This window comes from Aegilops tauschii, chromosome 6 (genome assembly GCF_002575655.3).
Source record: "Aegilops tauschii subsp. strangulata cultivar AL8/78 chromosome 6, Aet v6.0, whole genome shotgun sequence".
Lineage (NCBI taxonomy): Eukaryota > Viridiplantae > Streptophyta > Magnoliopsida > Poales > Poaceae > Aegilops > Aegilops tauschii.
The window spans coordinates 473,376,236-473,391,889 of NC_053040.3; the positions used below are offsets into that span (position 1 = coordinate 473,376,236).

General features: G+C 44.7%; 1 protein-coding gene across 2 annotated transcripts; it reads right to left on the bottom strand.

Moving 5' to 3' along the window:
• Window positions 1-8,614: 8,614 nt before the first annotated feature.
• On the bottom strand, window positions 8,615-13,951 carry LOC109774855 (probable cinnamyl alcohol dehydrogenase 5). 2 transcript variants are annotated; one of them, XM_020333625.3, is made up of 4 exons: window positions 13,774-13,951; window positions 9,599-10,226; window positions 9,175-9,328; window positions 8,615-9,088 (listed from the first exon to the last, which is right to left on the bottom strand). In XM_020333625.3, exons 1-4 carry the CDS (start codon window positions 13,869-13,871, stop codon window positions 8,862-8,864), a joined length of 1,107 nt encoding a protein of 368 aa, XP_020189214.1. In that variant the 5' UTR covers window positions 13,872-13,951; the 3' UTR covers window positions 8,615-8,861. The 2 variants fall into 2 exon arrangements, with proteins under 2 accessions (XP_020189214.1, XP_073358640.1); XM_073502539.1 differs by lacking the exon at window positions 13,774-13,951 and adding an exon at window positions 12,893-13,239.
• Between the last annotated feature and the right edge of the window lie 1,703 nt (window positions 13,952-15,654).

The window sequence follows — 15,654 nt, forward strand, 5'->3', positions numbered from 1 at the left end:
AATATTTGCAACTCGAAACAGGGGCTACGGATTAAGCGAAGATTGGCTAAGGACGAGGTGACGATGCGCGTGGGAAATGGTTCCAAAGTCGATGTGATCGCGGTCGGCACGCTACCTCTACATCTACCTTCGGGATTAGTTTTAGGCCTAAATAATTGTTATTTGGTGCCAGCGTTAAGCATGAACATTATATCTGGATCTTGTTTGATGTGAGACGGTTATTCATTTAAATCAGAGAATAATGGTTGTTCTATTTATATGAGTAATATCTTTTATGGTCATGCACCCTTGAAGAGCGGTCTATTTTTGTTGAATCTCGATAGTAGTGATACACATATTCATAATATTGAAGCCAAAAGATGCAGAGTTGATAATGATAGTGCAACTTATTTGTGGCACTGCCGTTTAGGTCATATCGGTGTAAAGCGCATGAAGAAACTCCATACTGATGGACTTTTGGAACCACTTGATTCTGAATCACTTGGTACTTGCGAACCGTGCCTCATGGGCAAGATGACTAAAACACCGTTCTCCGGAACTATGGAGAGAGCAACAGATTTGTTGGAAATCATACATATAGATGTATGTGGTCCGATGAATATTGAGGCTCGTGGCGGATATCGTTATTTTCTCACCTTTACAGATGATTTGAGCAGATATGGGTATATCTACTTAATGAAACATAAGTCTGAAACATTTGAAAGGTTCAAAGAATTTCAGAGTGAAGTTGAAAATCATCGTAAGAAGAAAATAAAGTTTCTACGATCAGATCGTGGAGGAGAATATTTGAGTTACGAGTTTGGTCTACATTTGAAACAATGCGGAATAGTTTCGCAACTCACGCCACCCGGAACACCACAACGTAATGGTGTGTCCGAACGTCGTAATCGTACTTTACTAGATATGGTGCGATCTATGATGTCTCTTACTGATTTACCGCTATCGTTTGGGGTTATGCTTTAGAGACGGCTGCATTCACGTTAAATAGGGCACCATCAAAATCCGTTGAGACGACGCCTTATGAACTGTGGTTTAGCAAGAAACCAAAGTTGTCATTTCTTAAAGTTTGGGGCTGCGATGCTTATGTGAAAAAACTTCAACCTGATAAGCTCGAACCCAAATCGGAGAAATGTGTCTTCATAGGATACCCAAAGGAGACTATTGGGTACACCTTCTATCACAGATCCGAAGGCAAAACTTTTGTTGCTAAATTCGGAAATTTTCTGGAGAAGGAGTTTCTCTCAAAAGAAGTGAGTGGGAGGAAAGTAGAACTTGATGAGGTAACTGTACCTGCTCCCTTATTGGAAAGTAGTTCATCACCGAAACCAGTTTCTGCAACACCTACGACAATTAGTGAGGAAGTTAATGATGATGATCATGAAACTTCAGATCAAGTTATTACTGAACCTCGTAGGTCAACCAGAGTAAGATCCGCACCAGAGTGGTACGGTAATCCTGTTCTGGAGGTTATGTTACTAGACCATGACGAACCTACGAACTATGAAGAAGCGATGGTGAGCCAGATTCCGCAAAATGGCTTGAGGTCATGAAATCCGAGATGGGATCCATGTATGAGAACAAAGTATGGACTTTTGTTGACTTGCCCGATGATCGGCAAGCCATTGAAAATAAATGGATCTTCAAGAAGAAGACTGACGCTGACGGTAATGTTACTGTCTATAAAGCTCGACTTGTTGCGAAAGGTTTTCGACAAGTTCAAGGGATTGACTACGATGAGACCTTCTCACCCGTAGCGATGCTTAAGTCTGTCCGAATCATGTTAGCAATTGCCGCATTTTATGATTATGAAATTTGGCAAATGGATGTCAAAACTGCATTCCTGAATGGATTTCTGGAAGAAGAGTTGTATATGATGCAACCGGAAGGTTTTGTCGATCCAAAGGAAGCTAACAAAGTGTGCAAGCTCCAGCGATCCATTTATGGACTGGTGCAAGCCTCTCGGAGTTGGAATAAACGCTTTGATAGTGTGATCAAAGCATTTGGTTTTATACAGACTTTTGGAGAAGCCTGTATTTACAAGAAAGTGAGTGGGAGCTCTGTAGCATTTCTGATATTATATGTGGATGACATATTGCTGATTGGAAATGATATAGAATTTCTGGATAGCATAAAGGGATACTTGAATAAGAGTTTTTCAATGAAAGACCTCGGTGAAGCTGCGTATATATTGGGCATCAAGATTTATAGAGATAGATCAAGACGCTTAATTGGACTTTCACAAAGCACATACCTTGACAAAGTTTTGAAAAAGTTCAAAATGGATCAAGCAAAGAAAGGGTTCTTGCCTGTGTTACAAGGTGTGAAATTGAGTAAGACTCAATGCCCGACCACTGCAGAAGATAGAGAGAAGATGAAAGATGTTCCCTATGCTTCAGCCATAGGCTCTATCATGTATGCAATGCTGTGTACCAGACCTGATGTATGCCTTGCTATAAGTCTAGCAGGAAGGTACCAAAGTAATCCAGGAGTGGATCACTGGACAACGGTCAAGAACATCCTGAAATACCTGAAAAGGACTAAGGATATGTTTCTCGTTTATGGAGGTGACAAAGAGCTCATCGTAAATGGTTACGTCGATGCAAGCTTTGACACTGATCCGGACTATTCTAAATCGCAAACCGGATACGTGTTTACATTGAACGGTGGAGCTGTCAGTTGGTGCAGTTCTAAACAAAGCGTCGTGGCGGGATCTACGTGTGAAGCGGAGTACATAGCTGCTTCGGAAGCAGCAAATGAAGGAGTCTGGATGAAGGAGTTCATATCCGATCTAGGTGTCATACCTAGTGCATCGGGTCCAATGAAAATCTTTTGTGACAATACTGGTGCAATTGCCTTAGCAAAGGAATCCAGATTTCACAAGAGAACCAAGCACATCAAAAGACGCTTCAATTCCATCCGGGATTTAGTCCAGGTGGGAGACATAGAAATTTGCAAGATACATACGGATCTGAATGTTGCAGACCCGTTGACTAAGCCTCTTCCACGAGCAAAACATGATCAGCACCAAGGCTCCATGGGTGTAAGAATCATTACTATGTAATCTAGATTATTGACTCTAGTGCAAGTGGGAGACTGAAGGAAATATGCCCTAGAGGCAATAATAAAGTTATTATTTATTTCCTTATTTCATGATAAATGTTTATTATTCATGCTAGAATTGTATTAACCGGAAACATAATACCTGTGTGAATACATGGACAAACAGAGTGTCACTAGTATGCCTCTACTTGACTAGCTCGTTGATCAAAGATGGTTATGTTTCCCAGCCATAGACATGAGTTGTCATTTGATTAACGGGATCACATTATTAGGAGAATGATGTGATTGACTTGACCCATTCCGTTAGCTTAGCACTTGATCGTTTAGTATGTTGCTATTGCTTTCTTCATGACTTATACGTGTTCCTATGACTATGAGATTATGCAACTCCCGTTTACCGGAGGAACACTTTGTGTGCTACCAAACGTCACAACGTAACTGGGTGATTATAAAGGTGCTCTACAGGTGTCTCCGAAGGTACTTGTTGGGTTGGCGTATTTCGAGATTAGGATTTGTCACTCCGATTGTCGGAGAGGTATCTCTGGGCCCTCTCGGTAATGCACATCACTTAAGCCTTGCAAGCATTGCAACTAAAGAGTTTGTTGCAAGATGATGTATTACGGAACGAGTAAAGAGACTTGCCGGTAACGATATTGAACTAGGTATTGAGATACCGACGATCGAATCTCGGGCAAGTAACATACCGATGACAAAGGGAACAACGTATGTTGTTATGCGGTCTGACCGATAAAGATCTTCGTAGAATATGTGGGAGCCAATATGAGCATCCAGGTTCCGCTATTGGTTATTGACCGAAGACGTGTCTCGGTCATGTCTACATAGTTCTCGAACCCGTAGGGTCCCCACGCTTAACGTTACGATGACAGCTATATTATGAGTTTATATGTTTTGATGTACCGAAGGTTGTTCGGAGTCCCGGATGTGATCACGGACATGACGAGGAGTCTCGAAATGGTCGAGACATAAAGATTGATATATTGGACGACTATATTCGGACACCGGAAATGTTCCGGGTGATTTCGGAGAAAACCGGAGTGCCGGAGGGTTACCGGAACCCCCCGGGAGAAGTAATGGGCCTTATGGGCCTTAGTGGAGAGAGAGAGGGGCAGCCAGGAGGGGTCGCGCGCCCCCTCCCCCTCTGGTCCGAATTGGACTAGGAGAGGGGGGGGCGCCGCCCTTTCCTTCTCCCTCTCCCCCTTCCTTTCCCCCTCCTAGTAGGAGTAGGAAAGAGGGGAGTCCTACTCCTACTAGGAGGAGGACTCCTCCTCCTGGCGCGCCAACAAGGGCCGGCCGGCCTCCCCCTTGCTCCTTTATATACGGGGGCAGGGGGCACCCCATAGACACAACAATTGATCTATTGATCTCTTAGCCGTGTGCGATGCCCCCCTCCACCATATTACACCTCGATAATATCGTAGCGGTGCTTAGGCGAAGCCCTGCGTCGGTAGAACATCATCATCGTCACCACGCCGTCGTGCTGACGAAACTCTCCCTCAACACTCGGCTGGATCGGAGTTCGAGGGACGTCATCGAGCTGAACGTGTGCTGAACTCGGAGGTGCCGTACGTTCGGTACTTGATCGGTCAGATCGTGAAGACGTACGACTACATCAACTGCGTTGTGTTAACGCTTCCGCTTTCGGTCTACGAGGGTACGTGGACAACACTCTCCCCTCTCGTTGCTATGCATCACCATGATCTTGCGTGTTCGTAGGAAATTTTTTGAAATTACTGCGTTCCCCAACAGTCATGCCATGATCACATTGTTCCAAGTATGCTTTGTTTTGGATGTTTTCACTATTCTCCAAGTGATGTTTCCATTAATGCCCATGAGGAGACCCCCATAGTTTCCTCATACATATTAGGAGATTTTGACGCATTCCATACTTTGCATCATGCCCATAATTGTGTGCACCATATGCATTCCATGAATAACAATGCTCTACATATTTCTCATGATGCATTACACAATTTGAGTCTCCATTATGATATACATAACAACAAACCTGTCATGATGGATGACATGTTTCTATATCATGCATCTCATTTATTTGAGCATTGGATATTTTGTGCTAACCAACACAAGCACGTGCGCATCATAATGGATGATGTGTACATATACCACACACACACAATTTTCCCTTTGTCTTTGTTTTGTGTAGGTACTCGTGTATACTCGTCAACCTCTCAATCCCAAGAGTTGACGAAACGAGCTCTTGAGAGCAACAATGATTTGGGATCCCGTGGATTATCATTCCCACCATTCCCTTCGCGCAAGGACTACGCACATCTCTTTTACTTGGCTCTCACATGGCTATGGGCTATATATCACTTGTTACTTTATGCCCATTGTTTCTTGTTCACTTTGTATGTTATGCATATTTACATGATTTTTCCATGCAATTGTGACCCTTGCTTGCATCTACCCATGATTCACAATTATGATACTCCTATGTGTATTTGCATGCTTGGTGGAGATCCTTGTTACTATTACCATGTTTTCCTTGTGCCACATGCTATTGATGCTTGTTGTGTTGGGAGAGTCATTATGCCCCATTGCTATTTACATATGGCCTCTTGCCAATACATTGATGATATTTTGCTCATATCTTGCCTTCATGCTTGTGATATGTCTTGTGCATTATTCATGACCACCATTTGCACACATGACATGCTTGACATGATTCCTTCTAGTACGTTGCATCTTCGCACTACTAGCTTGCTTGACTTGATCACTAAGATTGCTTGCTTTGTCGCATCACCCATGTTTCATTCTTACTCGCTTTCTTGGGTTGATGACATATATTATCATGCCTCTCACTTGATTTGTCTTGATCATTGTCTCTTATCTCCATTAGTTGCGTCTCTCGTATCCACTTGTAATGAGTGCAACCATGCTATGCTTATTGATTGTGGAGACTTGGACATATTACTTGTGATGCATGCTTGTTTGATTGAGCCTATTGTATTTGGTTGTTCTCGCATCATATGCCTCCATACTATGAAATGCTCCCTTGTCCTTTCTTATGATGATCATGATGCATACACTTGTTGGGTATCTTACCACATGAATGATAGGTTTTGCACTTCCGCTAACCTCATTTGTTTTTCCGAGTGTTTGTCATGTTCTTTCATTTTGAAGGATTCACAAGGCGGTACCTTCATGAGACAACTTGGTCATGTCAAGGTGTATACGATGTGCGACACCAACATCTTCGTGAACATTCCTAAGGTGAACTCCTTCCATTTGAGCCATCCTCAAATATGCATATTGGATGGGTCATTATTTCATTGTTGTCTCCTTCTTGTTGTCTACATGATACATCTCGCGAACGGAGACGCGACATTGGAGATTGGCTCTATGGACCTTTACATTGAGGAGCGCTCACACTTATTGGATGCACCTTCGGAACTCCACTCATGCCACGACATCGAGCTTTGGTACATCAACACTCCTTTGACTTTTTGTACTACCACATCCATATTTGTTGATTGTGCTACCACATGTTATGCTCGATGGACATATCATACTCACCACAAGTTTGCACCCTATGCATGGATTGACTCACATTACGCTTGCCTTGTTGCAACAATTTCCATGTCATCCATGATATATGAGCTTGTGCATTTCCTTAGCAAATTTGTTGTGATCTTTTTTGATGGCATATTCATACATAATGATCACATTGCCTACCATCAATTGCATGATAACATACACATATTGAGCATCCATTGCCATATTCATGCTCTTGATAAACCATCACACTATGACATCATTTTGCACCGTGGTTGCATTGATCATATTCACAATACATTAGTGTGCACAATGAATGCTTTTGCTCCCATGAATGCTTTGCATATCATTCTATATCATCTTGTTACGCTTCATGCGCTTTGTCACGAACAATCTTGCCTCACGGACTCATACTTCCTTGATGGACACTTTGTGTGCGCTAACCATTGTATTTTCGAGTGTCGCTTGTGTTTGCTCTTATTGCATGTCTATCACTCCGGAGACACCTTGGAGTACTTGGATTGCGCAATGCTTTCAACTCCGTCCAACTACAAGTCCGTCCACAACAACCGTTTCCATGGTGATGAGGATCACGATCCGAGGTCGGATCTTTCCCAAGGGGGGGGAGATGATGCGGAGCATCCCACGTTCATCCCCATGTACACTCCGACTACTCTCCAAGCCCCAAGAGGACATATGACGAGACCTCGAATATACGCCATTGGACACAAGGTGAACTCGCTCCTCTCGGAACCTTCACTTTCTACATGTGAGACATGGCTACTACCTTCAACGTGTGTGCTATGCATGATCAGGTACTTAGAGGAAAGCCACGGAGCCACCACATCCAACGGACGAGCTAGCGAGGACGCCAAGTACAAGGAGCAAGAAAAGAAGCTGACCGAAGTCTACAGCCTCCGGACGACCGGACCTCGCCGGACGTCCGACGCCTGGAGCTTCCACCAGCCTGAAGAGTCAGCCCGTGAATGCTACAGCGGCCGGACGTCCGACACCTCCCAGCGCCCGGACGACCGCTACACTCCGGAAATCCGGTGCCACATCACAGAGGAGAAATTAACAGAAGTCCGACGCCCTCCGGACGACCGGACCTCTGCGAGCCACCGGACATCCGAGATCCTCCGGACGTCCGACGCCTGTCTGTGCGCAGAGTATCGGGCCGAGGCCCATGTATCCCCCACTTACCCCTTCATGGCCCTAGACTATATATACTCCTCCACCTCCTCCTAGTTATGGTTAGCATAGGTTTAGCTCATTTGAGATAGAGGTTTGCTCATCCATACAGATCTACTCCACGAGAGAGACCGCGGCCTCTACGGAGAAGATCCACCTTGGATTCAAGACCCCTCATGGGAAGATCCCCTCGCGGATTCAAGACCTCCTCACGGAGAAGAACTAGTTACCCTATGTATCGTCCTTTGTTGGATTTGGATTGTGTATCTCTTTGTGTTTCGAGGATCTAGCACATGTGTGATCGCTTCTTGTCTATTTGAGTGCTTCCTCTCGTTCCCCCTCGTGATTTCCCTCGCGTTTCCCCTCGTGTTCTTCGTGTTCTTCGTAGGATTCCCTCCAATCGTGAAAGATCGGGCGTCTAGGGTTCTACCCTACATCACTAGTAATTTCTAATTACCACCATTTTGAATTCTCATCAATGCACCGAGTATTCCAGTAAAGCAAGGAAAAAAAACACAAAAACTATGCGCCACCTCAACTGTCAATAGAAAATATTCTCAGATGTAAAATCAACTTTGGTAGTAAAAGGGCCTTAATCAAAATGAACGGTGTCCAAGTTGATGGTGTTTAATTTCTACACTTCCTACATAGGTAAGGACCATAAATAGTGTTTTTCATTTTGATACACAATGCTGCATCTTCCAACTTCCTTTTTGAAATACGGCCAGATTTAATCTATACTGCTCAGCGAGCTCCTAGCAGTATAAGGTACCGTAAAAAACCTCTTTGAAATAGCAGAACCACTTACTTACTACGTTAGGGGAACCCGGTTCGAAAACTGATGGTGTATATCACATATGATTTCTTGGGATATAATGCAACATCTGCCAAAGAGCTCAAGAAGAATTCATGTACCGTCTTCCTTCACTCATTTTTTTTTAGAAAGAAGGCTGGCTTCCTTCACATATAAATACAAGTAGCGCGTATACCTGCGGGCGTACGCTTTCACACACAAAAAATAGAAATTCAGATTAATTGTCTCTCTTGTTACTATTGACAAAAGCAGAGAGCCTAAGTCACTCGGCGGCGACGGCGGCGGGGGCGGCCTTGTCGAGGGTGTTGCCGATGTCGATGACGAATCGATACCTGACGTCGGCCTTGGCAAGGCGCTCCATGGCCGTGTTCACGTACTCGGCGCCGATCACCTCGATGTCAGCCGTCACGTCGTGCTTGGCCGCCAGGTCCAGCATCTCCTGGGTGTCCCTCATGCCGCCGATGCAGCTCCCGGCCAGGGTCTTGTTCGCTGCCACACGTACAATGTGTGTACATAGGTTTGTGAGTCTGGAGACGATATATAGCTAGCCAGGCTTATGAGGTCGGAGGACTTACCGGCAACCAGAGCAAAGGGAGAGATCTCCATAGGCTTCTCTGGGAGGCCAACCAGGATCATCTTGCCGTTGGGCTTCAGTAGCCTCAGGAGAGGGGCCATGGGAATATTTGCAGACACCGTGTTTATGATGCCATCCATGCTACTCATCGCAGCCTGCAAAGACCACACATTTAAATTAAACAGTAAGCAGACCAATACTCATGTTTTGATCTCTGCCGGAGAGAGAAAAAAATCTATGAGTGCGACTAGGTCTCACTCGACTTAGACTTATCAAGTGACATAACATGTAAGGAAGAAAAAGACAAAATAACTGATTTTTTTTGTATGGATCTCAATGTAAGATCTCACGAATATGACCAAGCCTTAGTCACTGAGATTTAGCAAGACTGAAAATCTATATATGTGGTCTTGTTTGATTGGTACCTTCATCTCGTCGGCGCTCTTGCTGACAATGAAGGCATCAGCGCCTAGCCGCTCGAGGGCCTCCTGCTTCTTCCCCGGCGACGAGCTGATCACCGTCACCTTCATCCCAAAGGCCTTGCCGAACTTGACTGCGACGTGGCCCAGCCCGCCCAGTCCCAGCACGCCGAGGTGCATCCCGGGAACGTTCAGCCCATGGTACTTCATGGGGCTATACACGGTGATGCCGGCACACAGCAGCGGCGCGCCCTTGTCCAGCGGAATGGTGTCGGGGAACCGGACAACGAACCGCTCATGCACCACCACCATGCTGGAGTAGCCGCCGTAGGTGATGGTGCCATCAAGGTCGACCAAGTTATAGGTGGGAATTATACCCGGGCAGTGGTTCTCGAATCCCTTGTTGCAGCTCTCGCAGGACTGGCACGAGTTCACCATGCACCCGACTCCCACACGATCGCCGGTCTTGAACTTGGTCACATTCTTGCCGACCTCAGCGACCTCGCCGGCGATCTCATGCCCAGGGACCATGGGGTACCTGCCGTTCTTCCATTCGTTCTTGATGCTGTGCAGGTCAGAGTGGCAGATCCCGCAGTACAGAATCTTGATCACCACATCGTCATCTCCAGTGCCCCTGAAGAAAGAATCATAAGAAACATGAAGAAAGTAGTGGTTGCACCCACTTACGGTGCACCCACGGTGCACCCACACAAGAAAACATATCAAAACATTTAGAAAAAAACTGAAACTTCGTGGAAATGATCATCAACAAATGTTATGAGGGTTTGCAAAGTTTGGTGGTCAAATAACATTCGAGAAGCGCTCTACAAAAAAGACAAAATTACAAAATCTGCTCAAACAGTGCACGTACATTTTGACTAATTTTCAGTGATTTTATCTTTTTTGTAGAGAGCTCCTTGTATGTTATTTGACCACCAAATTTTGCAAGCTCCCATAACATTTGTTGATGATCATTTTCACGAAGTTTCAGATTTTTTCGAAATGTTTTGATATGTTTTCTTGCGTGGGTGCACCGTGGGTGCACCGAGAGTGGGTGTAGAAGAACCATTCTCTAAAAAGAAACGCTATTGCGTACTACCTCTGTTCCAAAATATTGAAGTTCTAGGTTGCCAGACCAAGTTATAGGAAAATTTTCCAATAACTACAAAGTCAAATCTATGTAGTATGAAACTGTATTTTATGATGAATCTAAGTAAACTAAATTGGTTATGAAAATGTTTGTATATTTTTCTATATATTTGGTCAAACTTAAAGAAGTTTGAATTAGACTAAACGTAGAACTTTAAGTATTTTGGGATGGAGGGAGTACATGCAAGTGTGTAAATCAGGCTGATAAATCTCACAAGTAAATCATGGTTTTCTCTATCAACTCAATTCAGTGCTCACTGATGCAACTAGTCTCATTTTTTTATTTTTTTATCAAGAGGCAGATGCCTGGCTTTAGATAACTGAATCCCTCAAGAACAAGGTTCACAACACCACTCACACCCACCAACACGGTCAACAAGGTTCAAAAGCCAAACAATCAGTTATACATGCAAATGACCAATTTTTGTTTTGCTGATTGTTTTTGTCTAATCAATCTGCTGAATTTTATCATTCATACAAATGATTTAACTCGTTTGAGCATATCACATAATTCAGCCTATTATTACGTACTCTTCAGAACATTAGAGATTTTAGAAAATAATTTGCAAAGCAAATTCTAGGACTGCAGATCCTAAAACCATCCATCAACCACTTTATACAGCTCATAGCACACTAGCGCATCTACGATAACAACATAAAACCACTAGCACCATCTACGAATTCCAAGAGTCTTTGATTTCCCACTGCAAACTATTGCTTCGTAATGGGCATGGTGTGCCCACATGTTGGTAGCATTACTTTATATGTATATGTAAGTAAAATAAAAATATAAAATGAATTTTATGACAAACTTGTGATGGTACCTTTGCATGATTGCATTAAACTAGCCTAGATAGCTAGGTATTCACTATTTACGAAAGATGTGATGACAATTAAATTGCTTAGCTTATTCTCTAGCAGAAGTTCTAGGGAACTAAATCCTCTTCTGATCAAGATGTTTTAATCCAAATAAGCTAATGAGTAATAAAGAAATCAAAATCGCTACAACCTCTTTGCCAGCCAGTCAAGTCCTAGTAAAGTACTAATCAATGAAGTTACTGAAACAGGTGTGCCGTTGAGGTTTGCCCACATGACTACATGAGCTACTTGATTCATACAACACACTGGAAGAGCAAAGGCTACATGCACAAAGGCAAAGGAATTGTACTACAAGCTAATAGTGACAAGTAACTGAGGGTGACACATCACATGTATATGCCTTTATAACTAACAGTAGGTTGCCTAAAGATTCCAAAACTGAAAAAGGCTAGTGTCGACGTTAATGACAAATGTATCCACTATTTCTTTGCTTCGGTCCATATATAGTTTATATTGAAATATCCAAAATATCTTATAATAGTGAAGGGAGGGAGTACTAATCAATGAAGTCACTGAAACAGCTGTGCCATTTAGGTTTGCCCACATGAGCCACTTGATTCATACCATATATAGGAATAGTAAAGGTCACACGCGTGTAGAGGCAAATGAACAGTACTACAAGCTAATAGTGACGAGTCACTGAGAATGACACATCACATGTATGCGGCTTTTACGACTAACAGTGGCGTCGCCTAAAAACTCCAAAACCAAAAAAAGACGGTATTGATGTCACGGTTGTAGTATTGGACACATGATTATTCACACTATGATAATTCACACTATTTGTTACGGCTGTACTGGACAAATGACAATTCATACTATTTGCAAATTAAGGCCGAATTTCACAAAAATAGCACAGAAAGCAACCCAAAAACCAGTACGTGGAAATCTAGGGAAACAAACCACATTCCACGGGAGACTATTTTGAGAATCTGCATCGAAAAAAAGGATAATATATATATGGGATAAATAAGTTGGGCTAGGCCACTGCTTCCGGCCGGATCGGAGCAAGTGCTTCGGATAGGAGAGGTTGGGCTTCGCCCGGGATGTGCTCGCGGGTCTCCTCGCGGCCGGGTATGGTGCTCGATGGTGGTGGTCGTGTTAGCCTTGCGTCAGGCCCGGATCGGCGCCAGTGCGTGTGAGCTCGTCTGGCCAAGGGTCGTGGGCTGGCTCGCCGGCGGCCGTCGGCAGTCTCGGAGTCGTGTCCATCCCAGTCCACCGGGATTGGCTAGGAACATAGGTGTTGGTGCCTCCTACGGTGGAGGTGCTGACCCAGACTCGGAGACTGGGCTAGAAGTGGATGTTGTGTCGTCACTCTTCCTACCATGGTTGAGTGCCTTGTGGTGTGGGCGGTGCACGCTTTCTCGTAGCAGGGATGCCGGGGCGGCAGCCCAGATGGCGGTCCGCATGGTTGCTCGTCGGCGGGCATCATTGCGGTGGTTGTGGCCCTCCTCCCGAGCTGTGTGGGCAACGACAGGTGTTGCGACGGGTCGCTCGGACGTTCCCTCTCTCGCGGAGTGCGGCGTCCTGATCCAGATCTGGGGATCTGACACTGTCACGTTCCTCATGGCGGCCTTGTGGTGGCTCCGTGCCTTGGCGCCGACGACGGCGACACCCATGGGTGCCGCGCTTTTCTTGAAGATGTCGTTGTGGTTCTTCTCTCTGTGCCAGGGCTCCGGGTGAAGTTTTTTTGTCCGTGTGGACACGAGTGACGCTCTGCGCCATTCTCCCTCTTGGAGGCGTTGTCGTGGAGCTTAGGTGTGCTATGTCGTAGCGTGGGGTGTGTTAGTTCTCCCGTTGCTCTTTGCTGGTATCATAGTTGCGTTCGTTCTGTGTCTGCCGGTTGTCACAGGATTGGCTTTATAAGAGGGCTACATCACTGTCTTGTATCATTCGGCCGTGTTTTTTTTTTTCAGATGTTGCTTTATATATAAAGCAGAGTGGGGGCCTGTTTTGAGATTATTTCACGGAGGAACCATGCATGGCGCATGCAACCAAGGGCCGGGGCATGATCGGACGGCGGCGCCCGGCCACGCATAGACGCGTCTCGCGCGAACGTAGCGACGGCAAAGACGCTGTCTCCAGATGCGGAGGCGTTCTAGCTACACCGCCGGCGCCGAGAGAGCTACTGGCTTGCGTGCGTGCGTACGTACCTTCGGGTGATGGCGAGCGGGGAGAGGTGGCCGGAGGCGTCGCGCGCCGCCAGACCCACCGCCTTCCTCGTGTGCTGCTCCGCCGCCGTGGGTGCCATCCTGACTGACGCGAGGACCTGCCGGCCGGAGAATTAGTTCTTGAGGCGTGGCGGTGCGTCTCTGTTGTGTTGTCTGGCTGCAACGGCGACCGATGAGGCGAAAGGAGGTTCCATGGCCGCCTTTTATACATCTCGATATGCAGCAGAGTGCGTCATCGCTGAGCCGGTCGGCCGAGGTATGATGGTTGTGGTGAGCGCAGCGTGGGTGTGAACAGTGCCACTGTCCCGTCGGTGTGCATGAATTGCCGAGAGGAAACAAAACACTTGCTCTCCGCCTACCTACACATCTCCGTCTCCAGTTGTACTATAATGCCATTGCCAGACTTTTCTTCCCCTCTCCGTCTCATCCCGAGTGGGTGAAAACAAAACAAGACTGCGACGTTTTCGTTGTTTCTTTTCTTTTCAAAAACATATCAGTCAATATAGACGTAAACGATCACGCACACTGAGGCGCACGCACACGTACTCAAACGTGTGCACATATACCCGAGATATGGCTGAGCACCTTCGAGAGAGAACAAGCCGACATATCTTCAAATTGATGAAGTCTTATTAATGCGCCCGCCATACCAAATCGAGGAACATACGAGCATCCGCGCAAAGTCTAAAACTTGAACTCAGATGTGCAAGTCCCATCACGAGAAATCTAACCAACTAAGTTAAGCTCAATTCATTGTTTTCGTATCCTTTTAACTACCAGATCAAAAACCCTTGAATCAAAAGAAGCCTGTTGTGATTCCTAAATATATTTTTTATGTATATCAAATCCCAAACATAAATAAGGATCGTACCAATGTATAATTTCCACCACACAAAACTCTTACTTTTTGTGTGTTGATGGCCTGTTGTTCGTCAAGGCCAGTACAAATAGAGCTAATAAGTTATCCTCACTTTTGAAAAACTATTGCAATACTTCTGGTCAAAGGATAAATTTGTCAAAGTGATCTACCTTCTTTAACAAGGGCTGTTCTGACAATCTGAAATCGGAAATCAAGAGCTCAATGTGACGTGGAGTATATATGCTCCCGGGCTCAAATGCAACCTGTGATGAACAGTAAAATTGTAAAAATAGTAAAGAAATCTCAAAATTTTGTATGGTAAACTTTGACAGTTGTTTTGTACTTTGTAAAATTTCTGCACGAAATGACATTTATGGAAGTTGTGGCAAAAAAAATTGATCCTCCAAAAATGCTCGTTTTGAAAACATTTTGGAATACTGATTTTGTTTTTTTGCCACGACTTCCTGGAATGTCATTTGTGCTGAAATTTGTTACACATACAAAATATTTTTCAAAGTTTACCACAAAAATTTCATATTTTTTAATCTATTTACTATTTTTTGTACTTTACTATTTATCGAGGTGCATTTGAGCTCAGGATCATAATAGGACTTTCCACTCCCAATGTTCCTAATGAATCCTTGTCAGAAAAATACCTCGGTATATATGTTGTCCGTTGTGGGCAACAGTAAGAATGGGGCCTTCAAATTCCCAAGAGCCGTGTTTGGAACAAAATCAAAGGATGGATGGCTAAACTGTTATCTGCTGGGAGCAAGGAGGTTGTTATACTATTCAACAGGTATATTTCATGTCCTGCTTTAAACTACCACGCGACTTGTGCGAACACATTAACTCATTGATCCGGAAATTCTGGTTTGGTAGTATGGATGGCGAGAGGAAACCAATCTGGGTTTCTTGGGCAGTTATGACTAGACCAAAGTACGCTGGAGGGCTTGACTTCTGGGATACCAAGCTTTCAAGCTTGCACTATTGGTACTCCCACC

Excerpts from the sequence above, each read along its gene's own strand:
- LOC109774855 (XM_073502539.1), bottom strand. The coding sequence starts at position 13,239 with ATGGGTGTCGCCGTCGTCGGCGCCAAGGCACGGAGCCACCACAAGGCC. Across the intron at positions 9,329-9,598 it reads AGAGCGCCGACGAGATGAAG|GCTGCGATGAGTAGCATGGA; the intron begins GTACCAATCAAA and ends TGGTCTTTGCAG. Across the intron at positions 9,089-9,174 it reads TCCCTTTGCTCTGGTTGCCG|CGAACAAGACCCTGGCCGGG; the intron begins GTAAGTCCTCCG and ends TACGTGTGGCAG.